The following is a 27,892-nucleotide window of genomic DNA, read 5'->3' on the forward strand; positions in this document are numbered from 1 at the left end:
TTCAAGTGAATCATTTATTTATCATAAACATACAAATTGCACACGTGGTTTGTTAGTAACACCTGATTATCTAAGACATAGAATACAACATAAATACTCATCAAGCCATGGAGTGTAGAAGGCATTACTGGTAAACGTTGTGTGCTTATCAATCAAAGCAAAAGGCTGAATGAGGGCACAAGTGGTTGCATTTCAGTTCCAGTCACCTGGCGTGCTTCCACACTTAGCATCAGCGTCTCATCCATCACCGTTTCAAACAAGCGGTGAAATACTCTCTCTGGCCAGACATCAATTTCTTTGTGCTTGGTGTTTTTGGAAACACCCCAAAAGTACAACACACCAAAAGTAACCCCCCTTGGCTCCAATTAAAGTGCATAGCAAAGCCTACACAACCCTGTTCAAATTCAAGAATTAATGTTTTGGATCATTCCAAAAGTTTAGCGTGACCTAACCAGTATCACTCATTGAAAATAACGGGAGTCAATACAACAGGGATGCAGCACTACGGAGTGCATCGTGGTAATCGGGTACCGCACCAAAGAGAAGTGTGTGGTCCGCTGTCGCACCGATGAAAAAGATCATTTCAGTTGTCCATCCCTGCTGTGTTGCATGTCAGTTCGATTTAATTCAGTTCAGTCATTAAAAGAAGAATTAAAGAAGATTTTCAAATGAGTTGTACAGGTCACATTAACTGTGGAAAAAGACTAATTGATCAGACTTGCTCTCATTTTTGTTTTTTTTTAACAAAACCTGGTTGAACAGGGGTGTGTAGACTTTATATCCACTGTAAATATGACATGGTTTTTTTTCAGAGTAAATGCACCTCCAAATTTACACCAAAGTTCAGAGTTTGAGCCGTTGCCATGCAAGAGTTTACACAAAGACGTCAGCATAACTCACAAGATTTCACTTTAGTTGGTTTTGGTGGGCTTTATTGCACTAAGGACTAGCCACAACAAATTAGCCAAGATGCGCATGATGAAGTTGGAGGTCTTCTATCACCGTTGAGGCTAGATTTGGCTCTTACGTTTTGCATTGCTTAATTTCTTTTTACGGCTGACAAATATGAGCTGCAAAAGGCAGCTAAAAGACATTTTGTCGTTGTTTATTTTACAGTAGTTAACCTGTTTGTTCATTCGTATGAAAATTTTTCACTCAAAAAAATGCACACAGTTAAAGATTTTATAAAGTTTGACCTTGTAAAAGATTGTTTTCCACCCTATTGGAATCAGACACGCATCCTATCAGCCTATCAGGGAATTGTATTTCTACTTTCGAGGTTGCTCTGTACTTGCTGTGGGCTCTGGACCCTCAGCATTAAGGCATTTACTTAATGTCAGAGTGATGAAAAATATGCACGTATTTGTTATCGCACTAGATGGACAACGGAATTTTTAAACTTGCATTGACTTAACAACAGCTAGATGTGATAGCGTGCATTAGTTCTCATTTGGACAATTCTAGATTTCCCTCGAATAAGCACAGTTTTGCAATCTACATTCAACTAAATGATTGTGCCAAAACAAATATAAAAAAAAGAGTAACATTGAGAGTTTGGTCAGTCTACAAAACAACAAAAACAAAACATTTGCATTGAAGTGCAGTCTGGAATGATGTGCGAGCTTGCTGTGCATCAAGGTTGAGGTTCGATATGTTCTAGTGCCGTTCGTCCACACTTCCACCATACATTTGTGATGTTGGTTCGGGGGGTGGAACAATAAATCTCGCTTGGCAAGTAGGAGGGGCGCATGCCCGCCAAAGACAGTCAAGAAAATCAAAAGCATTTTTTTCCAGTAACATTGTCAAAACAGCAACTCCATGGAAGCATAAAGGCATTCCGTATCGGAAAGTATCCTTTCGGGTGAGCCCGAACCACTTTGTTCGTTAAGAGGCAAAAGCAAGGCGTTTTTTGCTGGGGTTTTTTCCCATGAATTCTAGGATTAAGAAAAGCGTAAGGTATATTGTGGATCTTCCTATTTTTTTTTATTTTTTTTTAGTGCAACTATTCTGCTCTGTCCACATCGTCTTCAAGTATCAACATACGTTGTAACTTTTCTTTTTTTTTTTTAAATAGTAAATGAAAAGATTAATAGGAGTTATTAAGGCGTTACTGCACAGAAAAATACAAGACAAAATGTCATGAGAATAAAGTTGTTAAGACAAGTATATAATGCTACAAGAATGAAGTATAAGTAGCACTTTTAAAGGAGTTGCTGTGATCGGCTGCCACGCTGAACAGGATAAGCGGCTATGAAAAATGAATGGATGGCCTTTCATCTGTGACAGAAAGTCAACGCTTACAAGTGAAGTGCTCTTGATGTGTTTGGGTTTTTGCTGGACTTGTCAACGCAAAACAAATGTACTGAAGTTTTACAACTTCATTTTGATTCTTTTCTCTTAAGATGACATTCTGATACATCACATTAATAATAAGATAAGATAATATAATAAGATTATTAAGATTATTCTCAAAATTATTTCCTTTTTCTCAAATTAATATTTCAGTCTGGTAAAAATTATGATGACTTTTCTGGTCAACACATTTGTTACATAATTAAGACTTCATTATCCTAATTGTCCAACTTCTCAATGTCAAATTTTCCATCTTTTGAGTGTGGCCCTAATATTCCGTCATATGAATTAACCTGAGGCCACTTTTGCAATTCCTTGGCTTTGTGACTGATGCGATCCATTTAAAGCTCGACTATCTCAATAAGATAAATGATGATGGTTAGGAATGTGCAGGACTTGAAGCTGAATGAAGGTTAAATCATTATGAGTGTAATTGAGGCCAACGGTGGTGTAATGTTCCTTCGATATTGTACTCATTAACGTTTGGAAAGTACTTCCTGGCTGGCTGAGATGTTCAGTGGGTGTTCGTGGCTGGAAAGAGCATCAACACGTCGGATACTTCTATCATCCAGTTCTTCATCCTGAGGATTGCAAGGAAGTTCATTAAAAGGCTAGGTCACCATAAAAGCAGAAACAATTGTCCAATTGGATTCATATTGCATGTCCCATTTACTGTTATTTAAAAAAAAATACTAATCCTTCCAATTGTACAGAGCCCCTAAAGTGACATAGGAAAAAAAAAACAAATAAAATGATTTCTCGTCCAAATGTCTTTTTTTTTTCCCATGTCACTTTAGGGCAGGTGTGGGCAAACTACGGCCCGGGGGCCACATGCGGCCCATTAAACGTTATAATTCGGCCCGCCGAACTTGAAAAAAACTGAATGAATAAACCTTGTTAATGTTTTACTTTCTAAGTATTGTGGTTTTTCAAAGACATATATATTGTTGGAATGCTTTTGTTCACCTTCATTTAAAATGAAATGTATTTTTTTTTTCTTTGATAAGGTGAGGTTACCAAAACACTCCATCCATCTGCTTCTGGTCCGGCCCCTCTGTCAAATTTTAGAACCCATTGTGGCCCGCTAATCAAAAAGTTTGCCCACCCCGGCTTTAGGGGCTCCGTACAATTGGGCCTTTAATTTAAATGTTTTTTTTTTTTTTTATTATACACCATGATAATTAAATTAATATATTTTAAAAGACACAGGAATTAATCAAATAATACTGATTATGATGTGTTAATAGTTAATGAATAAAGTTTAAATATGAGAAATGGTAATACGGGAGAATTTCTTTTTGGATAAATTCCTCATGAAAAATAAATAATGACAGGAAATACTCAGTGGGCCTGAACGAGTTTAGGGAAAAAAATCGTTTCTGACAGATATTGCGATTTCGATACAATTTGCGATCTTCAGCACAATGTACAGTGACCTTTACAAACATGACAGAAAAATCCCATTATACCATTAAAAACAATTAAATCTATTATTGTAATAATGCAAGGACACTAAAGAGGTTTTGGGAGGGGGACAGTTCTTTCTCAAGTTTTTAAAAACTACTTTCTGTCAAGTATAATTTTGTATTTAAGTGTAATTTTGTATAGGAAAATGCATTTTTTAAACCCCAAAATATTTTACATCCCGTACTAATGTACATGTTCTTGGTACATAAATGTCAGACAATTATTCAATAAAACCATTGTCCTTTAGCAAAGTTAAATTGATCACAATATAAAATTTTGAGACCTGTTATTGTGTAGATCTCAAAACTCTGTGGAGCAAAATAGTGCAAATATTATTAATGCGATGATAAATATTTAATATACATCTCACATCAAACCGCTTCGTCATGATAACGTCAGCCGTTTCAGTGTTCCGGACTGAGAGCATCTGCTAAATTGCTAATGTAGCTGTTGTCTCATTTTATGTCTTGATACCTATTGATTTGAAATACAACATTTGTGCTGACTCTCCACCCCAACGTGATTCTAGCCAGACTTCTGTTTAAAGTAGACTGCACACCTAAGCACTTATTTTGGGTCTTTCCCGACGTTGTATTTCACTTAAGCGATTAGCACGCTTAGCGACCTCTTGTTCGCTCCCTCTTTTAAAACACTACTTGTTGGTGGGGTTGTTTATTTGTCATCACTCAGCTGCTGCTGCTGTGCACGGACTTACATATAGTACGAATAAAGTCCATACTGCAGTGGCACAAGATAACTTGGCGCCTAGCATTCAAGCAGCGGAGAAAGAAATTCCTTCTGAGACTACAGAGAGCGCAACACTTTTTTTTTTTAAATCAGTACTGCATGACCTGCTTTGTGAACGTGGGACACAAACCGCAGCTTTGACGATCTTAAAATCGTGCTGGCTGAGATTCTGATTTCAGTCCCAAAACGATAAATCATTCAGTCCTAATACATAGCATAAGCAATATATTAGCACATCTATATTAAAAATATATTTTGAAATGTCAGAAAAAAATTGCCTTATTTACTGCAAAATTTACTGTTTGCGTGAACAAAGCTGTAGAATAGTCATATTACAAGAGTGAATTTGGATTCAAAGAAAAAATGCCATATTTGGAGACTAAAGCCAAAAATTACTGAAAAAAATAACCGAACAAAAAGAACAGACAACCAAAACAATAACTATTCAAGGTTAAGTTGAAAAAGTTTTTAAAGCTTAACTCAAACTTCCAACTCCAAAGGAACTTGCGTTTAAATAAATTTGACATCCAGTACATGTGAGGGACATTTTCTATTTTAGCATAAACCACTTGCTGTTGAATGTGCCTGACAATAGTGAACATGTGACTCAGCGGTTGTAATGCTTGCAAGAGATCACCCGCCGAACGACCGGAGGCCCGCACCGTGTCCGCAGTTTCCTCCCCTTCAGTATGCTCTCCATAGTGACCGTATAGCTCCAGGTCAGACAGTGCGCTCTCCACTGCCTCCTCGTCATAGTCAGTGTGGTAGTCTGACTCCTCTGACGGGGAGGGAGGTGAGGAAAGGAGAAAAAAACAGATCACATTGTGGGGCTGTTGGGGAAGCGTGGAGGAGGGGACAGATGGGAGTGGGCGTGCAAGCGATGAGGTCGGAAGAGCAGAGAGGAATGAGAAACAATCCATGATTGGATGAATGCACACCATTGCTGCAGTGAAACCAAATTTGTCACTTATAGCTTTTGCTTCATTTGGAAGTACAGTGGAACCAAGGGTTGTGGGGGTGCTGGAGCCAATCCCAGCTGTCTTCGGACAGTAGGCGGGGTACACCCTGAACTGGTTGCCAATCATTTTTGAAAATCGATTAGACATTGACTATTTTTTTGGGAAGAAAAAAAAACTAAAACAAAAAAAATATACATATTTTTTGTCCTTTTTTTGCCCTTTGCATTTCTTTCTGACTGTTATGACGCAAACCAGTGACTGACTCTAAATTCATTTCCACATTAATTTTTGTTTTTGCATTATTTGCAGGGGCAATTTGAAATGTTTTTGAAAACATTTGTGTCATCCACACCACTGATTCTGTACAGAGTCGCCAGGGTGCTGGTGCCTATCCCAGCTGAGTATGGGCGAAAGGCGCAACACACCCTGAACTGGTCGCCAGCCAGTCGCAGGGCACACACAGACACAGTGACTGAGTGGGAACCGACCCCACGCTGCACGCACACAACTCGGAAAAGTGTAACCCTACGCCCTCAGTGACTTCTACGTTAGATTAATCGATTCTTAAAATTAAAGCTGGTTATAGCCCTATTTCTTATTTTAGAAACTGTGTAAGAAAATCTGAACCAGTCCAATTCCTCTGAGGCAGCAACAATTCACAATTTCATTGTTCTGGGGAGAAAATTGTTTGGATTGGTTTCCAAGTGACTAACATATTTTTGATCATCAATCTGAAGAATTTATTAAAAATGTATTGCCTGTACTGTCTTTTTAATGACAATACCAGATTAGTCCAATTTTCATAATTTGCAATACAAAAAAATAATATCCCTCCAAAAAAATGTGGCTGATCAACTTCCTGAAAGGGATTGTGTTGGACCAAGGTAGTTCCACTGTAAAAGGTTTCCGGTTATGTCTTTGAGGTACACATTCTGGTTGCAAAAAGCTATAAGTGAAGAGATCAAGCAGTCTATATAAAAAAGGAGGAAATGAGGATACAGAATAGGCATCAGCAAGTGTACTATGAGTGTGTGGGTCTACACATGCTAAAAATAAATAATATAGATAAATAAAACATTAAAAAAAAACAACAACAACAAGAAAAAAAAAACTAAAGCAAAGATGACTTCAGGTGGGGCAGATAGTGTTTGTGTTGCGTGTGTGGTTTTACCATCCACCAGAGCAGGTTTGACAGGCTCAATGCGGGACACGATTTCAGCCAAGTCAGTAAAGGAAGCGTTGGGGCATGTTAACACCTGGTAGAGACAAAGACAACTTTAGTGCATGGGGAATAAATGGCACAAACCTCCACCAAGACTTAAACATGCATTCCATGTACATCCATTAGTGGTGCAACAGATCATCTTTGATCCCTGATCCGTACGGATCAAGCACCTCAGTTGGTGCCTGGTACGATTAGCAAAATTGTTGGTGGGAAGAAAAAAAAATTAAAAATGCGCACGTTGACATTAAGGCAACATGATTACTGTAGTCCACATTCACTATAATAGCAGCAGAGGAAGTTGAAAACCCTCATGGATCACGTAAATCACATGCATGGGAGCATTTTGGTAACCTGGTGTGAAACGAGTCCTCAAATTAGTGACTTCTGCTTTCGACGTTTCAGCTTGCCTTGTCGCAGTAATTGATTGACAAAGTTCTCTTTTTCTTCTATTTATTTTTTTTTTTGTTGCAACATTACAGAGGGAACTGATCGGCCGTTTCTTTTTGGGCGAATGTTTGTTTGTTGCAATTATGACGACAACAGGAGGCTCTTGAGGCATCAGAAAAAGTAGTCCTAAAACTTCAGACATTTGGAACGAACAAGTATATTTTTGGTGCCGTCTTATAGCAGGTCAGATAACAATACTGCTATTGGAGATATAACAGGAAAGAAAAGCCGCAGTGATCCCTAAGCTTGAGAGCCAGGAGGCACTTTTGGTGCAAAAACAGAGTGCAGCATAAAAGCTGATTACAGTTGGTCTCAGAATGATGGAAAAAAGCCAATTATTGATGGAATGCCTCATCATAATGTCAAGTCTGCTTTGTCGTGCCGGAATCCTGTATTAAAGAGCAGCACTAAAAATCCAGCCGTGTCTAAAGGATTGTGATGTAAGACACTGAACGAAAGCCAAGTGACCAAGTGGGTGCTCACATTGTTCTTGCATTGCGTGTTGTGAAACTCCTCCTGGTGTCTGTCTTTCAGTATTTTGTCCACGACTCCACTGCGACTCCACACATCAAACACAGTCTTGCCGTGCTGGTATCCAACCTCCTAACATGACACAAAGTAGAGGTGATTTATTATTTTTTTTTTCAATGAAACAAAACAACGAACGACAGGATGACCGTGTTTCCGGAAACATACAGCAATCTCATCGAACTTCCCAAACTCCAACGTCCGATATCTGTCGATGGGGGGTCGGATATACTCGCAGTAGTCGCTGTTCTTCACTGACTCAAGGTGTCGAACGCAGCACACGTAGGCCAATCGGGTCTGAATCTCCGCCATGTTCAACACCTAAGCACACACAGGCGTGAGAAACCCCTCAAAGACGAACCCGCCTTCTGTGAAAATTGTATTCGATGACTCAAATCCAGCGAAGGTGTAATAAAATTGGTTTTTATTTTGACTCAATCCATTACCTTGACTTTTTCTGCCAGAGGGTTGAGGCGTTTCCATAGCAGCCACCAGCCGGACAGCGAGTCACCATAATTAGTGAGGTTGGTTTCATCGCGGCTCCCAACGTCGATAGCTATCACCACTTTGGCCCCCATGGAGCGCGCCACATCGGCTGGCAGTGACAAAAAAAAAAAAAAACACAAAGAAATGATTTGGAACTGAGTTGAAAGCTGACTAAGTCTCGGAAGATATCTGAAAAACCTGGCAGGTTGTTGATGTAACCTCCATCCATAAGCAGGTGTCCATCTTTCGGGTCACAGAGAGGAGGCAGGTACCCCGAAAGGGACATGCTGGCACGAACATACCTCCATAGAGAACCTCAAACAGCAAACAAAACGGTTTGATGCTTACAACATGTACCGTTGTTCGTCTTGGTTTGGGACTATCAAAAAGAGGAGAACTAGGGTCTCCTGTACTTGCATGCCTTTGCGTGACCAATTAAACACAATCATTGGGTACGCAGCATGCTTGCACCCTAGCTGACCAATTAAAAATAGATAGTACATGATGTTTCCAATTGAAATTTAAAAATGGTGAGTACAACAGCGCACATTTTTTAAATTTATTAATTTTAGACATTTTGGGGAGAAGAAAAAATATGTTTTTGTGTGTACATAGGGACAATAATAAGCTTCTCATGTGGAGTTTGCCTTGTGTTCTGCCTCTTGCCCATCAGGTGGGATAGCAACAATTACTACAGAAAATTGAGTCTTTTTTTTTTGTCTTTGGTCTTCAGAACAACTAGAATGGGTTTACAATGAGCAATAGTAATGCCACCTCTAGGTTTGGCATTATGAATGCATTTTCATGTGGGCAGAGATTGTTTTAATAAAATACTGTTAGTGTGGACACATTTTGTGTACACCTTGGAATGTAGCCTGAGACAAGTGTACACCTACCATCAGTGTGCACTCTCATTGCAGAGGCACTAATGTCAGCTGTGATATTGAAATACGGTATCCAGAGGTCCTGTACGTGCAAATAAAAACAGCTTTAAATTATACATTTACTGATACTGGCAACTAGCCTCCTTTCTGCAATGTATTTGTCATTCTATTGGTGCATCATTGAAATCACCTCAACTCACCTCAATTTGCTTGCTCTTGAAGACATTGCTGATGCTGGAGTTGAAGGCCGCGCCAGAAAACATGGATGTGACCGGGTATGTTAAATCTAGGACTTTCTTGAACACTGAAGTCATTTCCTGCAGCAAGAGAGAGTGAACATTTGTTTTGCTTTCATCCTTTCCTAATACAAACAGCATTTAATTAAGCTCAGTGCTTTCGTTGAAGGTGAAGTAGAATCTGCCAAATTGTTAATGTCATTTTTTTCCCATTTGTATTTCTTTTATCCGATGCACACAACAGCTTACTGTCAGGTTTGTTAGTACACTTTCATTACTTGATTAAAAAAATTCTGCAAAATGTGCATTAAAAAAAATAATTTTTTTTTCCATTTTTTGTGGCTAAGGAAAAACTTGTAAAGTTAGATTACATTCCCTGATCAGAACCTAGGACAGAGCCATGGAGTGAGAGGACAGATAACTGACCCATGTTAGCTCTCATCTTGCAACCCCAATGGAGTGCATATCGCAAAAACCTGAATACAGTTGTATTAAATAAAAAAATCCTCAAGAGAAACAAATTGAACCTTCATATATGATTTGAGATGAAATGATTTCCTGTTCAGAGTCACTTTTACAAAAAGGTACCGTCGACAGGCTGCAGAAAGTTACAAAACCACTTGAAATCATTCTAAAAGAGGAAGAGCTGAATATTAATGTTCTCATTCAACCCACATAAACAATTTGTTTGCTGCATTCATCTTCATGACGATATCTTCAAGTACGACATCAAGAGGGAAAAATCCCCATGGTCTGCAAGTCACCCCGCACAACGCAAATTCCTGAGGACGATGTGATCATCATCAAAGTTTCACCACAAGCGAATTCATTCCAGCATCTTCTCTTAATGAGGATGGAAATGGGGCTTTAAATGGCCTTTTGATGATATCTAGAATATGATTTGTTATACTCTCGGTGCCAAGATTCAAATAAGGCTCCCTCCTGGCTTTATTACATGACAGGGGTCCAAACCCAAGTGTAAATATGATTGTTATTTGACTTTAGTAATTAGGACTACAACACTGTCATGATTCACTATTCACAAATGAACCCTATGTGCATCTTTTATGTGGAACAACCCCCCAGCTAATTGTGAGAAAAACTCACCTATTTGCATTTTTTGTGCGCCAAAGTCCCATCGAAATAAGAAAGTAGTAAAGTAACAAGTATGTCTGTTCTACAGGGCTAGATTCCTCTTGCTACGTGTATTTCTATCTGCAAGTATTTATTATTGCTTCCGTAATCTATTTTAGTTTGCCAGAGTAACTTGTGTTGTAAGAATCTGCTTCTTCAGTACAATGTAATTACTTGTGGCATTTGACACCAATTGACCAATCAAAGACACGCAGGCAGACATGACCACAGCAAATCACATCACAAACTGAGGAACTCTCCCCATCCCCAGATGAAAATCTTTACCATTGCCCATTCTCGTGCCCTCATCCTCATGCGGCTATGGCTGCGATCTTCTGCGTAGAGCGCCCCCAACAGGGAGCCGATAGAAGTGCCGCCGACGAGGTCGACTGGGATGCCAGCTTCGCAGAGGGCTCGCAAGATCCCCACTTGGGAGCAACCTCTACAAAACAGGGAAGAGAACCAAGAGAAAGGGATGATGAAGATGAAAAGATTTTTAAAAATGTAATCCCTTTCAGCAGTTACAATAAAAATTAAATGTCTTAAAAAGCTACATTGACTCGACAGTTAGAGGTATTTTGTAAGGGTGAACACAATGTGATCACTGCCTCCAATCTGCCATCATAAAAACTTTATTCGCTGTACAGGAAATGTAACATTTTAAAATACATGACTAAAGCTAAGTAATAATAGCAATAAAAAGCAAAACACCAGCCCTGTTAACGCTTTAAATCTTGCTGAACTGAGGTCTGCTTTCGTGCACAGAGGTCTCGTGTAACCATCATTTTTGATACAAGTGACAGGGGCGTCCTCGATTTACGACAGAGTATTTAAGTTGTGGCGTGTCACAACCAAGCATTAACCCTAACGCTGCTCCATTTGCATTCCTAGGCATTGAATATAAAACAATGAAATGGAAAAAAAAAACAGTGACTGAGTGTGATTTCTTATGCCGCCTAACAAATTTATTGCGGTCGTAAACCAAGGAACCCCTTTAAAAGGCAAACATGCACTGAGAGCTAATAATTTGATAGTCAAGGGCTCAAGACAGACTAAGTGGTGCCTTGTACAACATCATACATGACAGCAGCTTTTAGGCCAAAATTCCGTGCAACTTTAGAAACATAATTTTCCCAGAGAATTTGGCCAAATTCTGAAATGTAAAACGCCAACTCAAGGGAGCGCTCAGAGCAGAGTGAGCTGTACCTGGCCCCGCCTCCACCCAGGACGAGGGCAATGGCATTTCCAGTGAGGACTCGAGCCAATCGGGAGAAATCTGAGTGACGGTCTGCCGGCTTCTCAAACACGCGCTGATAGAGCTCCAACTAAAAACAAAACAAAACAAAAAAAAACGCTCGACCAAATTAGAATATGAAAAGGATGGTGTGGATGTGAGATAAACGACTGTCTAGTGCATCCACTCTCACCAGTTTGGGCAGGCTCCTCTTGGAGAAGACCCGTCGTGGACATGATAGATGCAGGTGTCTGGAGATCCAACTGCGCATGTTAAGCCAGTCCACCGTGCCCTTGGGAGGGGGGCCGTCTTCTTTGTGCAGCAGCACCAGCTGCTTCTGTGCGCGCACGGCACTCCCTTCCAGCATGCGCTCCAGCTAGAGGGGCACCATCAACATTTTACGGTCACCGCAGTGCTCACATGTGTGGAATTATGACAAGTTACTGTTTGCAGGCAAAGATAGAAGGTGAATAAAATGAAGGAAAGACAGTAATTGCACAGGTGTTACCTGGAACTTAATGTGTGTTTTCGGGGCTAAATTGCGTGTGTAGGTGTGTGTTCGTGTGTGTTCCTGAAAGAGCAAATCCTCAGCTGTGACTCATTCTGTGCCCCAGCAAATATTGATCCGTCTTTCCATCTCTCCCGCCGTCTCAGGTTAAACGTGGACACATTCCTTTATTTTTGTTTGCCCATTTTCCCCCCTGAGAAAGCAATTACTTCTCCATCTGCTAGACGTGCACTTCCTGCCTCTACATCTTCGTAGTAGCCATCCACTGCAGCCTTATATGCCCCAGGGTCAAACACAAACCTGCTGCAGACATTGTTCTGTTACAAAGGCTAAACATGTAATAGGATTCGAGAGATTAGAGGTTATCATATAGGAGTGGTTACCAATTGTGAGGCTAAAAAATAAAATATGCCGGTAATAATCGATTTTCTGTGTCTTATGTCTACAGATTCAATACAAACACTTAAACTTCTCATTTTCGAATGGAAAACGTTTGGAATGGGCCTGTCTGCAACTTTGTCGAGAGGAGGGAACATATCCAACATGGCATCCTGATTTATATGAAGAATTCAAAGAGTGACATGTGACAAATTTCATTGACCTCCCTTCAAATATAAATCAAATGACTGTGAATTATTTTGAGACAAGCAATTGTGAGCTCGACTCGCGACATTTGATCAAGCGATTGATACTGTTTGTAAGCGCAGTAGAGCACACAACTGACTAATTATAGTCATTTGCAATGCAATTCACACATTTGCTAAAAAAAAACAAGATGTATTTAATGTTTACGATGGCAATATAATCATTTTATTATTTTTAACTTCATAAAACCACAAAGAATTGGAAGTTGTTTTCTCTTCTGACTTTTCAGTTCTATTATTGATGTTTTACATTTTTTTTTACCAATGTATCGGGTCAATGCCAGTATCGAAGTGCTATATGCAGATATGTTATGGAAGTCAGAGTTTTGGCACAACACTAGTTTGGAAGCAATTTGAAACGAAAAAATGATTATTAGTCTTTACTACAAATGCAATCCATATCACAAAAAGGCAAACAAATTAAGACTACCGAAGCGTGAAACCAATATTGGAGGAAGAACTACCGGTAATGCTTATCATTGGCTCAGTTTGACGAGGTCATGATAAACCACTGTGGCATGATTGGTATAAAAAATGTTTTTAACAACTGCCTCGAAGGCGATGGCCACCCTTGCACATGAAAAAAGACAACGTTTTGCATTCATTCCCCACTCTCACAACCTCCGTGTCACGTGTCTATCAATATAAATAAAGTTGTATTGGATTGGATTGGATTGGATTCATTTCAACAACATAATTGCATCACAAACGGGATTCAGAAGATTTAAAAAAACATGGATGCTGGCTGCTCTGAGATCTGCGTGACACTGCTAAACGCGGCTGTAAAAGGTTAGATTTCAATTACATTTTTTTATCTTTGGCACCCCGTCACACCTCACCTCTCCGACGGCAGGATCCTGCTCACCAAGGCCCACAATGATGATGCAGTCAGCCTGACGAATGCACCGCTGGGTCCAGGGGGTTAGTGTGTAGTCAGTTTGATAGAGAACTATGCGATGGATGTCTTCCTGTTGGCCCAACCAGCTGGACAAACGATATTCGTGAACACTGACGGGAAAGAAGCAGGACAGGGAGTAAGATAACCGGATGCTTGTCTTGCTATATCCAAAGCTGGGCACTTGACCCTTTTTTGCCAGTCACTCCCCTACCCTCCGACCTTTATCTCACAATCCCTATAAAAATCATTAGCTGGATAATTCACTATACAAATCCTCTTATTATGTCGGGAAGTGTTTCGTCAGAACCAAGTGGGTAAACAGTTTGACTTCCCCTCTGCTCTCTCTGTCTGAGGTGTTGCCACCCCCCTTGTAATAACATGCCCCCAGTAGCAGACGGGAGGCGCAGGTTACGTGTCGTCAGAATAAGGAAATACAGGCACGCTTGAACGCACACTGCTGTCTCACGTCTTCATAGTAGTAGTGGCGCTTTTGACGAGTATGGAGGTAGTTTTTTTTTGCCCATTTCGCGAGTAGGTTCGTCACACGCACGAAGGCCGATTTGTGGACCGGACTATATTCCACCTCCGACCTTCGTTAATCAAACCCTTTTTTTTTTTTTAATTTGTCACCCCCCTCTCCCAAAAATGGCCATCCGGTCGGGACGGACTGGCCAGCACTGGCTATATCTTATATCAATTAAATAACTTTAAAACTGTCATTAAAACAAATAAATAAATAAATATTTACCTACCTGTCTAGTGCTGCAGCTCCAAGGCGTTGTTTAATAATATCACTGGTCAACAGAAGAGTGGGACCTGAAAGTGAAAGAGGTCAACGGGGCATCACATTTTACACTACCGCTACAGAACTTCTGTTTGATTTATTACAAAGTGACGGTATGTCCGTTATTTTTATCCTGAGAGAAACTGAGCACAAAACTGTCACCAAGACTTACAATCAATCAATCGAGACTTTTGAATGACATCTTGATAAGCACAAAAGTAAACACTATATTAAACATTCCTCTATTGGAAGCAGAAAAGGACAACCCCAGCAAAGTCACGTCTTTCATAATCATTGTTTGTACCTATTGCGATGAGTGCGTGCTGCAGCTCCAGTGTAAAGGCGGTGAGCGGCACCTCCTCAGAGACGGGCAAGACAGTCACTGTGGACAAGTTGGAGGCTTGGTTGCCTGCGTCCCATTTACTGCCTGGGGTGTGCAGTGCCAAACTGCGACCTGCATTGGAGTACACACACAATCAGTGTTCGCGATTATCGAAGACTAACAGTTGTTTTTTTTTCCTATCAGGAATAAACACAATATAAAGTGCACACACCAGTTAGAGGAAGATTAACCTGCTGGAGGATCTTCTGGCCAAGCAAATGTATGAGCCTGGTGACAACCTGCAATGCAAAAACATTCCAGAAACGAGTTTCAAATCTAATATGCAAATGACATGCTCATTCCTTTGTTGCTGCAGATTGCAAGATTTTAAGTATTGCTCTTCACACAGAAGCCTGGAACGGACTGGCCGCTGATGAGTCATCGGTTAAAAAAAACTAATTTAAACGCTTGGTCAATTTAGCGTCTTTCAAGAACATAACAAAATAAAAACATATTTACAACTGACAAATTATTACCAACCAACCAGAGAGCTTCCAGAAAATAGAACCCCAGATCAAATATTGTGCAAACAACATTTTGGACGACTAATTTGACCTTTGGGAGACCGTGTGTGATTTAAAGTTCAAAGGCCTTAAGGCTACCTGCGGGAACTTCCTCTTGATGGAGCTGAGGGCGCCCTCAGGCAGTTTGGCGAGTTCAGAGTCCCGTACGGCGTGGACGGTGGTGGCTCTGTTTTGATGGGTTAGGGCCTCCACCTGTGCAGAGAATGGCAAGACTATAAATCCCCATAAAAAGACAAAAACCTTTTTAATGTTACCCCCATATCGTCAGGGGGCATTTTATCCTCATAATTAATATTTGGAAGGTCACATAGTGATTGAAAAAAAGGCTCCTACAACAAGACCCAGTAGCTGTTGCATACTTCAACTCAAGTATTATTAGAACTATCATGGAAGAAAGAAAAAATATGCATATGGCAGTTCATTAATTATGACAGATTTCTGGACATGAACAAATTATACACAAACACCAAAATGTACACCGACGCATTGTATGGCTAAAAAATAAAAAAGAAATGCAAGATATCTTATATTTAAGTTACAAAATTTGTTGCTGTCAAAATGTGGTTGTTTAGATAGAGTCTACAATCTATTCTATAATCTAATTGTTAATATAAATAATATAATTATAATTATAATATATTCTATATTCTACAATCTAATCTTGGGCGGCACGGTGGTCCGACTGGTTAGCACGATGGCCTCACAGTGAGAGACAGCATCGGTCGTTTGTTCAATCCCGGCTCCGGCCATCCTGTGTGGAGTTCGCATGTTCTCCCCGTCCCGGCGTGGGTTTCCTCCGGGTTTCCTCCCACATTCCAAAAACATGCATGGAAGGCCGATTGAACACTCTAAATTGCCCCTAGGTATGAGTGTGAGCGCAGATGGTTGTTCGTCTCTGTGTGCCCTGCGATTGGCTGGCAACCAGTTCAGGGTGTCCCCCCGCCCACTGCCCGAAAATAGCTGGGATAGGCTCCAGCACCCCCCGCGACCCGAGTGAGGAGAAGCGGTACAGAAGATGAAAGGATGGACAATCTAATCTTTAATCTATTCAGTACCATTACCCCTCCCTACCTTTTCGAAGTGGATGTTGATTATTACCTACCACCAAGTGAACATTTTGTTTTTATTGGGAGGATTATGCAAAAAGTACACATCAATTTCCATTTAACTTTGTTGGAGTGGAACAGTATGACCTTGCACGCCATAACTATTCAGGAAATATTTTTAGGATCGGTCGGTTTCGGTAGACGTCTGTGTTCTAATAAGTGCAGTTCTTGTTTAAATTCGTTTAAAGCTTGATTGCTGACCACGCAGTTAATGTGTGGTTGACATTACTGGAAGAGAATGATATTATAAGACGCTTGCTGATCATCAACGAAGAATGTGCATGTGAAGTTGAAGACAATCATCTGTGACTATTGAAGACGTATGCACGTATATCTTATTCTTCTCTCCTCTCCATCTTGGGCCTTACCACTCCAATCAGGTCGCCGCGGCCATACTCTCCGATTAGTTCCTTCTTGCCATCCTCCTTCATGATCACAGAGCGCAGTCGTCCACTGAGGACGATGAAAGTGCTGTCTGATTTTTCTCCCTGCCTGGATAATATACTTCCATTAACAGCAATTCAACGTAACAAGCTTGAGAGCCTAGATCAGTGTATCACTTTGGGAAGGGACAGCAAGACGGAAGGAACGTATTAAGCAGAACTTTGCTAAAAGTACCTGTAGACGGCCCTGCCGGCTTCCACAGCCATCCAATCGAGTGCAAAGTCAATCTGTCTGACAAAAGATGACATCCTCCTCACCACTGTGTGAGCGACATTAAGCACTACCTTTGGCTCCACACGCATTATCCTTAGGGGGAAAAAAAACAAGGGTGTTTGCGTATGATTTTATACATATACACATGTATATATGCACACGCGCGCACAAACAAAAACTAAATTCAGAGGTACTAACTCATAAAAATGGGTTTTGGAAATGGAGAGGAAGCTGCAGTCCCGCTGGGCTCGGACCGTAAATATGAGGGGCTCTCCAGTCAGGACTGCAAGCTGACCGACAAGCTCTCCGGGGTGTGTCACAAAAAGACGCGTGTCTTCCTCGCGGTCGATCATCCTCTGGTAAACATGGAGTAGGCCTGAAATAACAAACTGAATGCTCACTTCCTAGAAAAATAAGAGCAGAGGGCAGAAATGTGAATTTTAAACATTAATATATTTGAGTTCACTCTAAAGCAGGGGTGGAACTCCGGTCCCAAAGGCCGGTATCCTGGACGTTTTATTCGTTTCCCTCCTTCTACACATCCGATTCAAATGATCATTTTGTTGTTATCCAGCTTCTGTAGAGATGATCATTTGAATCAGGTGTGTTGGAGCGGGGAGACAAAACAGGAAATGCCCACCCGTGCTCTAAAGTTAAGAAGACAATCACATTCATCACTGAAATTTCACTTAAGTTACCTGATCTCCTTGACGAGCCACCACCGAACCAGCTTTTACTTGGTGGCGAGTCACTCTTCCCTCAAGAAGGCTGGGATCCTGCAAACAATAAATAGTATACATCTTCAGTCACATTCATAGACATTTATGCGTACGGCTGATTCAAGCAGGCTGGAAAAAGGATGAGCAGTTTGGTGGCAGAATCAATCTCCCTGGGGTGAGATGGAGTCTATCGCACCTGATTTCAGGGAAATGGTACACTCCACCTTCACAAGCAATATATTTGTTTTTGTTCCATTCATTCTAAAGAGTAGGGATTGATTTTTGTTTTGTATTTCAATTATTTTATATGTGATCAATCTAATGGAACGGTCCTTGGAAGACAATCTTGCCACCAATCAGGTTGATTTATCAAAAACTAGAAGCAAGAGGTTGCAACCCAACAAAGCAAATAAACCCTGGTAGATAAAATCAACGAGGCAGACTCAGCTTCTCACCTGCAACTGGATGATCCCTAGCAGGTCTTTTTTAGCAGCCTGGAAGATTGTTCCGCTCTTGCTCAGGTGGATGGCGTCAGACTGCCCCCAGCTGTCCGTGTAGTGAAACACCTCAGAGGGCGTATGCTGCATGGTTACGCTCTTCTTCAGGCTAGACTGAGCGAGCGAAAACAAAGTAGGTGAAAGATGAATACGATTGTAAAAGCGATCTGATCTTTAAAGGTAATCTGATTAAAGTAACGTTTTACTTTCTGAGTGGCAGGACTGGGCGGAGTCTCATCTATGTTGACTCGAGCCCGTTCGCACGCCATAGTCATGTCGCCTGCAGGATGTACACAGGAGGGTGATGATGAGTATTCTGTCAGTGCAACTTCTGTTCATGAGTGCGTACGTTATCGGCCAAAGTTTAAGACAGTGATCAACCTGCGCTGTCAGGGGGTATCGAGATGGATCGCTGCTTCCTGTGGCTGTTCGAAGGACTGTCCTTTACACCATCTGCTTCACATAAAGTGAGTTAGTATTGGATCACACTGAACACCAGAAAAAACAAAACAAAAACAAAAGTGTGTGACAGTGTTGTTTTTAGCAGGCATTTTGGATTTATTCTTAGTCTTTCGAACAAAAATGCTTATTAGTTTTCCTCACATTTAGTCATTCCTGTTCGTGATAGTTTAAGTCTAGTTTTAGTCGACAAAAACTTTTAAGTCCGTTTTAGTTTAAAAATAGGTAAACAAGGTCCCCACCCAAGACCAAAAACTTTTTGATCGACCACTAAGAATTATGCAATATGTTTTGTTGAGCCTGAGCGTGCGACATGTGCGCCCTCCTCTGTGTGCTGTCCCGGTGGAGGGTGTGTAAATTTTGAACGTCTGACGGACCACAAGCTAACAATTTCGTCCTGTCTCGTCTCGTCAAAATTCATGCATGTCACGTCATCTTTTCGTCATCAAAGAGCCACGTTTAGCTTGTGATCGTCTTGTTATCGTCATGAAAACAAGGGGCGTTGACAAAAAACAACACTGGTGTGTGAGACCTGCGTCTGCTGGGCTCTCCGTGGTTCCCGCTGCTAACTCATCTTGGAAATGCAAACGGCGACTCGTCTTGCCAGAGATTGCCTCACTTGCCACGCTGTTCACGTTGGACAAAGGCACTGCATGACTCTCCTGTCCATTCAACAACAAAACAGTTTGCAGCACACATTAGATAGTAATTGTACCGATATGATATGTTACAACTGCAAAACGTTGGTTGTTGATGCCACAATGTACCAAACGGGGCAAATTCCAATTGTTTATGATATCGTATGTATTTCTGTACTGCAAAGCAGGGGTTCCTGGTAACACCTTTGGACCAACATTTCCAAATGTCACTAATTTACCACCTACATTCCATCCATTTTCTATGGTGCGTATTCTCATTTATGGTTGCGGGTGAGCGGGGATATCAGAGTTGACTTTGGGCAAGAGGCGGGGTGCAATATGGCCTGGCCATCAACCAATTGCAGGGCACATGTAGTAAAACAAACAACCATAGGCACTCACATTCACATCTAAGGAAAATTAGGAGTATTCAATGAACCGAACACATTGGGGTGTGAAGTAAAATGAAATACAGTGAACCCTCGCTACTTCGCGGTTCACCTTTCGCGGGTTCAGTGCTTCGCGGGTCTAAAAAATATTCGTGGGCATTGTAGTTTCGTCGAGCGGCACGACGGGGCGCTGGAGCGGTTAGACGGCCGGCGTGCGCCGAAGAAGAGCGTGGGCGAAGAGGAGAGTGGACGAAGAAGAGCACGTTCCCCCGGGCACGATTTGGGGCGACGTTTCGCGCGGTTCGGACCGTACCAGAGCTCCGGCCAGCGTGCGTGGCAGTTAAGCCGAAGAGGAACAACTTCCGCCCGGGCACTAGCGGGGCGACATTTCGCTCCGTTCGGGACCGTGCGAGAGCTCCGGAGGAGACCGGCCGGCGTGCGTGGTAGTTAAGCCGAAGAGGAACACCTTCCGCCCGGGCATGAGCGGAGCGCGAGGCTGTCAGTTATGAATGAATAAATGAACAAATAAATAAATGAAGAATGCCACCTTTCATTTCACAGGGCACACCGGACGGCGTACCAGCAGGTAAAAGTCAAAGTAATTAAATAAATACAAAAAGAAGTAATTGAATAAATACAAAAAGAATGGCTGGGGAATAAAAAAATAAGTTTTAATAATATTTTTTTTTTTTTTGTTAGAACATGAATTTCACTCTCTCTCTACCCGTGTATATATATATATATATATATATATATATATTTTTTTTTTTTTTTTTTTAAGCATTTTTGAAGGCGCGCCGCTACTTCGCGGATTTTCAGTTTTCGCGGGTGGTCTCGGTCCCCATTAACCGCAATAACCGAGGGTTCACTGTATCTAAATTGCACAAATAAATAGTGCCCCTTAAAGATTTTTTTAAACCTGCAGGTCCATTAACCAAATGTGGGCAATTGCGATAAACGTTCATTTTAAAAAAAACACTCAAGTTTCCAATTACAAATGTTAACTGTTCTAAACCTAAAAATGAAGGAACCCACTTCTAACCTTACAGTATGAAAAGGGTTTACATCAAGTAAGGTATTATTTCTACAGCACTATTTAAAACTGAGCTTCACAAACATATCATGCACGTGTAAATTTGATACAGATAGGTTAAAATAAACAGAGATTAAACGGACAAGGAGGCAAAAATAACATTAGCTGGTAAAAAATTATTTTGGTCACAAAAAAAAAATAAAAGACAGGATAAATAAGCGTGACCCGATTAAATCTGATTTTATATGAATTTCTGATTTCATAAAGGGTTTTTTACCATTTAAAATATACATCTGCCTTTTGCCCAAAATTTTGGAAGACTATTAATCTGTACACCAATAGTGCAACCTCTGCTTGTGGGACATATTTTTAGACTTTGGCTGAGGTTTGATTTATATCTAATATCACATCCAATACAATATATTTTAAAGCCTTTAGCAATTGGCTGCCAAAGGCCTTTCAAGCATTCTCTAATAAAAGATATTTCTGGTCATAAAGTTTCCTCTGAAGGGGTTGTTACGGTTAATTCGTTTGGACCCATATGAAGGACAGTGTTATGATGCTGTGCTTAATGTTGTGTGAAATTAGCTTGCATGTGCAGGACAGAGGGTTTATGTCACTTTCCGTAAACGTGCAAAGATGGTTTCTTTCCCAGCAGCTGCTAATGTCAAGGTCTCTGCATGAAAGAGTGTAACACACACACACACGCACGCACACAAATAAATGCATACTAATCACGCTCCCTCATACCGGATTGAAGAGCTCAGTTGTCAGGCCCAGGTAGTTATGTAATGCCAAGAAAGTGACTCTTTGGAGCCGCACCATGATTATCTGAAACACACAACAATCAGGCCCAGGTAAGCAGAGAAGATGAAATTAAATAAATGGAGTCGCATTAAAATTTTTCCGATCCAATAACATTTTGACACTACGTTACCTGAATGACGCGTACAAGTGTCTCTGGGTATTTCTTAAACACAGACTCAAAGGCGGATGCAGGTAAACTCAAGATGGTGGAGCGTGTGGCTGCACGAGCAGAAACAGTCTTGTAAGGAGCTGGAAAACCCTGAATAAGAAGCAAAGAATAGTCCAAATGTGATTTTTTTTTTCCCAGGAAAGTTAAACTGTCACAATTTGCGTACAGGTTGTTCTGGTTTTAGTGGCAAAAAAGGTGGACTCGAATACAGGCAAGGAAGAAAGAATGAACTCAAAACAAAAAGGTATTTATTTTTGCAAAAATCTAACAAAAAAATGCTTTTTTTTTTTCAAACCGGTGGGATGCATTTATAGTTAAAATTCAAAGTTTCCATGCGAGCCTATCTAGTGAGAAACATACAGGGCAATACCAAAGGGGCATTAGAACCCCATTACTTCATAGCATAACCTATTGGACAATCAAATAAAAACTAATTATTCATGCCCATCCTTTGTAACTACTTTAATCCTCCAATTTGGAGTCATAAGAAAATACATTTAGAGAAATGAAATGAAATTAGGACATTTCATTTGCATGGCTGGGGATAGAGAGAAAGCCTGGCAAAAATACATCAATGAACTCTTTGACTGGGAAAGCAGTGACTGCGAAATGAAGTCACTCACCGTGATGATGTCCAGAATACTGAGCAAGCTGTGTACGCTGTCGCCGGCAAGAACATCCTTCACTGCCACTTCTGTTCCATCCTGCAAAGCAGAAAAGGAGACAACGTCACAGTAAAGCATCGTGTGCATTCAGTCGTTCTGCCTGCTTTGAGAAAAATATTCAAGACAAATTCAGCGGTTTATTTTTCAATGTTACAAGGGGGGAAGTCAATCCCAAAATGTTCTTTCCAATAATGTTCTAGTCTAAACATGGAACTCTGTGTTTGTTATTAACACTGCTAACATTGTGTTTGTGCAATCCACCCGTTTTTAGACTCCGAGGGCAGCCATTTTGTCACTTCTCCCAACTGAAAATGACATCAGAGTCACTCAGGGCTCAGTTAATGACTAATCACGGCGGTTCACCTGTTTTCTGAAGGTTAGTCATGATTGGTCGTTATCTAAGGTCTGAGCAACTGTGATGTCATTTTTAGCCAACAGAATGAGATAGCTAAAAACGGATGGATTTCGCTGATTAACGCTTATTCCGTAAACGCAAAACTAATCATAATGCCATTTTTAGACCAGGGAAGGCACATAGAACATTTTATTGCAAATAAAATTTTGGAGTAGACTTCCCCTTTAAGAAAATGACAAAACTATGAGTCAACAAACGTTCTCAAAGATGCAGAGCTCAAGTCTTCCATCCTGGACCACATAGATGCTGTCGTCATCATCTCCGGGCTTGAAAAGACCCTCACCTTCCTGCAGCTCAACAAATACCATGTGGCGACACAGCTCGAGGAAGAGGGGCTTGTCAAAATGGCCCAAAACCCTACAAAAAACATCGCTGTATTTGAATGCCGCTGAAGTTGTACAAATCCTACAACATTGTCAGGAGTGATAAAACTCTTAAGACACACAAACGCCACATCCAAATGTTTTGAAAGACCCATCCTTAGTTAGTGAAACTTCTGCTTGGCGAGCATCGAAAGGAACTCTACATTCCTGTTTTGCTCCCCGCCCCCATCAAGCTAACTAAGATGGCCACCACTTAGAGAAGAAAAAATAGATGACCGTAGAACAGGAAATTGAACTTTTGGAGAGGTACCAGTGGCGCAAAAAGTGATACAAGTGTCCTTGTCCTGGCTGAGAAGATGAAAATAAAGTGAGCTACATCCTCCCGCCCTTTCATTGCATGTTCAGCATTGCTGAGTAAACATTTTATTAGTTAACAACCTTTTTTTAAACTTCTTTGATAGTAAAGATGGTTCTATTGGTGAAATTGTATAAATACAGATCACTTCAAACCCACCTGACATTCTTCAGCATGTAGAGAACCTCAGACGGCAGATTGGAGCTCTGCACGTCAAACTCAGTCAGGTCAGCCTCCAGCAGAGAGGGTGGCGGTTCTTTGGGCTGAAGAGTAGGAGGATCCTTACGAATACGGAGGATTCTGTAAAGAGGATCGTGTTCACTTAACCAAACTAGACGGCACACATCATTAAAATGCTTTTCACTTCCACTCCTGTAGACCATACTTGCGAGCAATGCTAAGAACTTTGGTTCTCTTGCGCACTCGCTGCGGTTGCTTTGACACTGAGGTAACTGATGAAGAAGGAGGGATTGAGGACAGAGTCTGGACCTTTAAAAAAAAACTGCAACTTTAGAAATTAAGTCAGAATGGTAGCATTGTGGGAGAAAAAGTGAATACCTTGCGCATTATTTTCCGACCGTAGAAGAGCACTTTATCTCGTTTTCTGAAGCGATAATGAGGTACACCAGGCTGCTGTTCACCTTAACAGAGAATCCAAAGACCAAAATTGTTATAACTGTAGACATTATTGACATTGGGACTTAAAATATCCTCAATATAAAAACATGAGACTCACGAGCATGCTTGAACCTCCTGTACAAGAAGAGCACCACAATCCCGATCATTGCGACTGCAACGGCGGCGCCTATCAATACACCTGTGAGCTAGAGGATAAACACACAAAGCAGAAAAGTCTCACGTTTACTGTACATAATAACATAATAAAGCACAGACAAAACTTATTTTTCAAAAATATTAGCAATTGTGCGGCAGATTGTATTGCATTGTTTCGTCAGCTTTGTCTCCCAGAATGAGTAGCCGGTAATGTTGCTCCATTTTTAACTCGATAGCCATTACGAAGCCATGGACAATGGTATCACAGATGAAATTCTTTTAAAATCAAGGAAGCTAACAGCAGATGCTTAGTCTGAAGTGATTTAAGATTTTTTTTTCAAATTAAAATGGAAGGTCAATGGGTTGTGACATCAAAACAGGTTAAGATTCTTGAAAAAAAAAGGGAGGAAACCACAAGAGGGCGCTGCTGACTCCATTTCAACCTGTTTGCTGGATAAATTAGCAAGACAGCAGGAAAAAAGGGGACATCTAGCCAAAAGCAGCAATTGAGTCTCAGGTAGTTCGCTAACAAAAGAAGTACCTGCAGATAATGGCATCAAAACTGAAGTTCAGAACGGAAGATTGCATTTTTTTTGTTTGGGTTTTGTGTTTATTATGGAATGGTTAGGAGAAAAATGCTTTCCATAGGACAGCGATGACTCAGTAAAACCTAGCCTTCACTACTAAAAACCAAAGCATAGATAAGAGCTATAGATTAAGTTATATTTATCAAATTGACATTCAATTAATTCCATTTCAATGTAGTGATAAAAGAGTCCATGTAAGTTTTGTTACTTAGCAAATGTTCATAACACGCAAATGGTAACAATATTGCGTCACACTTACCATCGTAGTCTGCATCCTCTCCTCCACAAACTGTTGCACTCGTGATGTCACTGCTGTGATGTCATTTTTGCCATGTACCAGCATCTACACACATTAATGACCACCATCTTTGTGAAAACAACACAACCCACTGTGACAACTGATTGGTAATCATTGTGTGTGTCGTTACATAAGTGCTTTTTACACCCTTTCTTCAATTTGGCTCTTTATGTCTATTTGAGTCCATCTATTTGGTTTGTTAGACAAGAAGGAGCAGCGAGTGAAGTGGGAGACTCTTATGTTAGCCTCTTGAACTAACCATGAACTAGTTAGCTGTCACGTGTGTGACTTGTGTCCAACAGATGTTTTTGTTTTGTTTTTTTTACGTTACATTGTTGGTTCAGTTTGTTTTCAAATGTGCTTGTGCAACATGGCATCATTGCCCCTCATCATTAATCATTAAAGTCAAAAGAGTGCTTTCATGTTTGATTAATGGTGACACTGGCTAACTTGGGCTTTTAGTTGTGGTTAAATACTACTTGAAACATTTTCTGTACAGTCAGAAGGTTTTACAACAGTGACAGTTTGGAGCCTGGAAGAATCTGATCCAATTAAAATTTATCGCAATGGGAAATGTTTTGGAACTCAACCAATCCAAGGAATATCAGTGGTGCGGAACAGACGGTTTTCTTGCTTTGAGGTTACACTACACAGAAACTCTTCTATAATTTACAAAAATAAAAAATGCAGTTTGACCTGCTTGACTCTTACTCGAGTTACGTGGCATGCCTAAGCTCAAAAGAAATCAACATTTGTTTCTAGGCTCACAGCCTCTGGATTTACACTGCTGGTGCAAATGTGCAATTCTTATTTAATGCCTATATCCAAAATATATCTCAAAAAATTTTTTACCGTCTATTTCATTGTCATTTCAAGTGATATTTATCGACTGTGCCAAATGCGGCTGTGTTTGTGCTCCCTTGACATACCGTAAATTCCAGCTGCCACTCGATAGCCAACAAATCTGAATTGTGTCACAGTGTCACTTGAATGCTGTCAATATAGCCTAAGAAAATTTTGCACTGAAAATGTGTCACGGAAGCCAGAAAAAAAGAGATGCAAGATCTTATCTATACTTTAGCAGGAGTTTAGATTTACATTGGGACTTTTTTTTATGTGATTACATGTTGTAGGTGAGTTTTTGTCTCTAACCAGTCACTGTGCCTCATTTGTGTGTTACACTCCCAGGGTATTAGCAAATATTCAATACATATCTGATTCATTTCCAGATTGGGAAGAGGCCACGTTCCAAACAGAAAAAAAATCAGGATACACGCATTTGTTTGGTTGCATTTTTTTCCGTTTACCCTGCCATGACACAATAGTGTCCCTTGAGAAAAACAAAATACGAATTGCACCATTTGACTGATGCAGTGTAAATCCAGCCAAGATTGTGTCTGGGTCAGAGTCAGGGACAAAAATAGAGAAATAAGAAGGGGAAACGCTCCCCGTAAGAAAGACTTGAGTGGCGACTATCTTTTACAACAAGACGTGATGCAGCACATCACAAATACACGCTTATATCGACTGTAAAACTTACTGAACTGGCCCATCCGCAGACGTCTCCATCGTCACCTTCTGCGCGGCAATTCATCCTGCATCATATTAATACCACAGTCACATGCGTTTGCATGGAAAAAAAATTCATTTACGAAACCCATTTAGTGACATACTCGGTCTCTGACAAGTAGAGCATCACGCTGGAGTGGCTTGTTTGTATCTGCACTACGGGGGGAAAAAACATTTTACGTGAAATTAAAACACAACGCCAATCATTGACAACACCTTAATTAATGTTTATTATATTGAAATGCAATTTAGCATTACAAGTCAACCGGGGACAACTATAGCTGGAAAACACGGTGACTCTCTCACAGACGCAACGGAACGTAAGCAATAATATTAGCGAGCTAGCTAATAGCTAACAGCTCAAACTCATCCCTGGAGAGCCACTAATAGATGTCAATGAACGTAGTCAAAACGGTATCTGAGAATGGTATATGAATGTAAAAGACCACACTTACTTTACGGTGTCTCGCAGCGAAAGTGTGTTACATTTACGGCATTGTCAAAACTGGTGAGGGAGCAAAATAAGCTGGTAGCTAACAAAGTTTTCGATGCGGTGTCGCTTGCTTTAGCCCCGCCCATGTTATTGTGTTCACCAATGGGCAAACACATTTGCTGTTGCCATAGTACCGCAGAATCAAGGCATCCAATCAAAGAAGCCTTGGCACTTCCGTGTCTTCCTGTTTTGTCGGTCGTTAATTTAACAGTAAAATAACCTCGAGCCTCTTTCTCTTTCTTAATTTTGTATTGTACTTATGTAAATAAGTAAATAATAAATAAATATATCTTTCACTTACTCGTGCTTCAGGGAGCACAAACCTGCACAGCATGTCTTGAATTGTCACGCCAGTGCGCGTATGGTCATTTTTGTTTTTTGTTTTGTGTTCATGTTACTTGATTAATACAAACTATTTTAGAGTGGGGAAAATATAGTGATTGGGAATGTGTATATATTACTGCAGAAAACATTTTATTTCCATTCATTAAAAAAACGAA

General features: G+C 40.6%; 1 protein-coding gene across 3 annotated transcripts; it reads right to left on the reverse strand.

The window, feature by feature from the left end:
* On the reverse strand, positions 1–27,475 carry pnpla7a (patatin-like phospholipase domain containing 7a). Of its 3 annotated transcripts, none has more exons than XR_015839753.1 (37): positions 27,355–27,475; positions 27,004–27,055; positions 26,871–26,925; positions 25,292–25,375; positions 24,408–24,495; positions 24,230–24,312; positions 24,057–24,160; positions 23,831–23,971; positions 23,191–23,350; positions 22,537–22,617; positions 21,875–22,003; positions 21,688–21,768; positions 19,410–19,539; positions 18,800–18,871; positions 18,625–18,698; positions 18,377–18,532; positions 17,901–17,978; positions 17,401–17,606; positions 17,164–17,295; positions 16,914–17,037; positions 15,518–15,631; positions 15,088–15,154; positions 14,838–14,987; positions 14,502–14,565; positions 13,691–13,859; positions 11,893–12,075; positions 11,672–11,790; positions 10,751–10,907; positions 9,296–9,412; positions 9,108–9,177; positions 8,410–8,526; positions 8,172–8,320; positions 7,894–8,046; positions 7,681–7,800; positions 6,697–6,781; positions 5,229–5,396; positions 1–2,933 (listed from the first exon to the last, which is right to left on the reverse strand). XR_015839753.1 is itself a non-coding variant. In XM_088281396.1 (37 exons), coding segments are annotated over exons 1-37 (4,086 nt in total). In that variant the 5' UTR covers positions 27,356–27,475; the 3' UTR covers positions 1–2,828. The 3 variants fall into 3 exon arrangements, 2 of the variants coding, with proteins under 2 accessions (XP_088137522.1, XP_088137523.1); XM_088281396.1 differs by having other exon boundaries at positions 5,229–5,344; XM_088281397.1 differs by lacking the exon at positions 5,229–5,396.
* Between the last annotated feature and the right edge of the window lie 417 nt (positions 27,476–27,892).

This window comes from Idiotropiscis lumnitzeri, chromosome 18, assembly GCF_059441095.1.
Source record: "Idiotropiscis lumnitzeri isolate Australia: NSW breed Sydney's pygmy pipehorse chromosome 18, RoL_Ilum_1.0, whole genome shotgun sequence".
NCBI lineage: Eukaryota > Metazoa > Chordata > Actinopteri > Syngnathiformes > Syngnathidae > Idiotropiscis > Idiotropiscis lumnitzeri.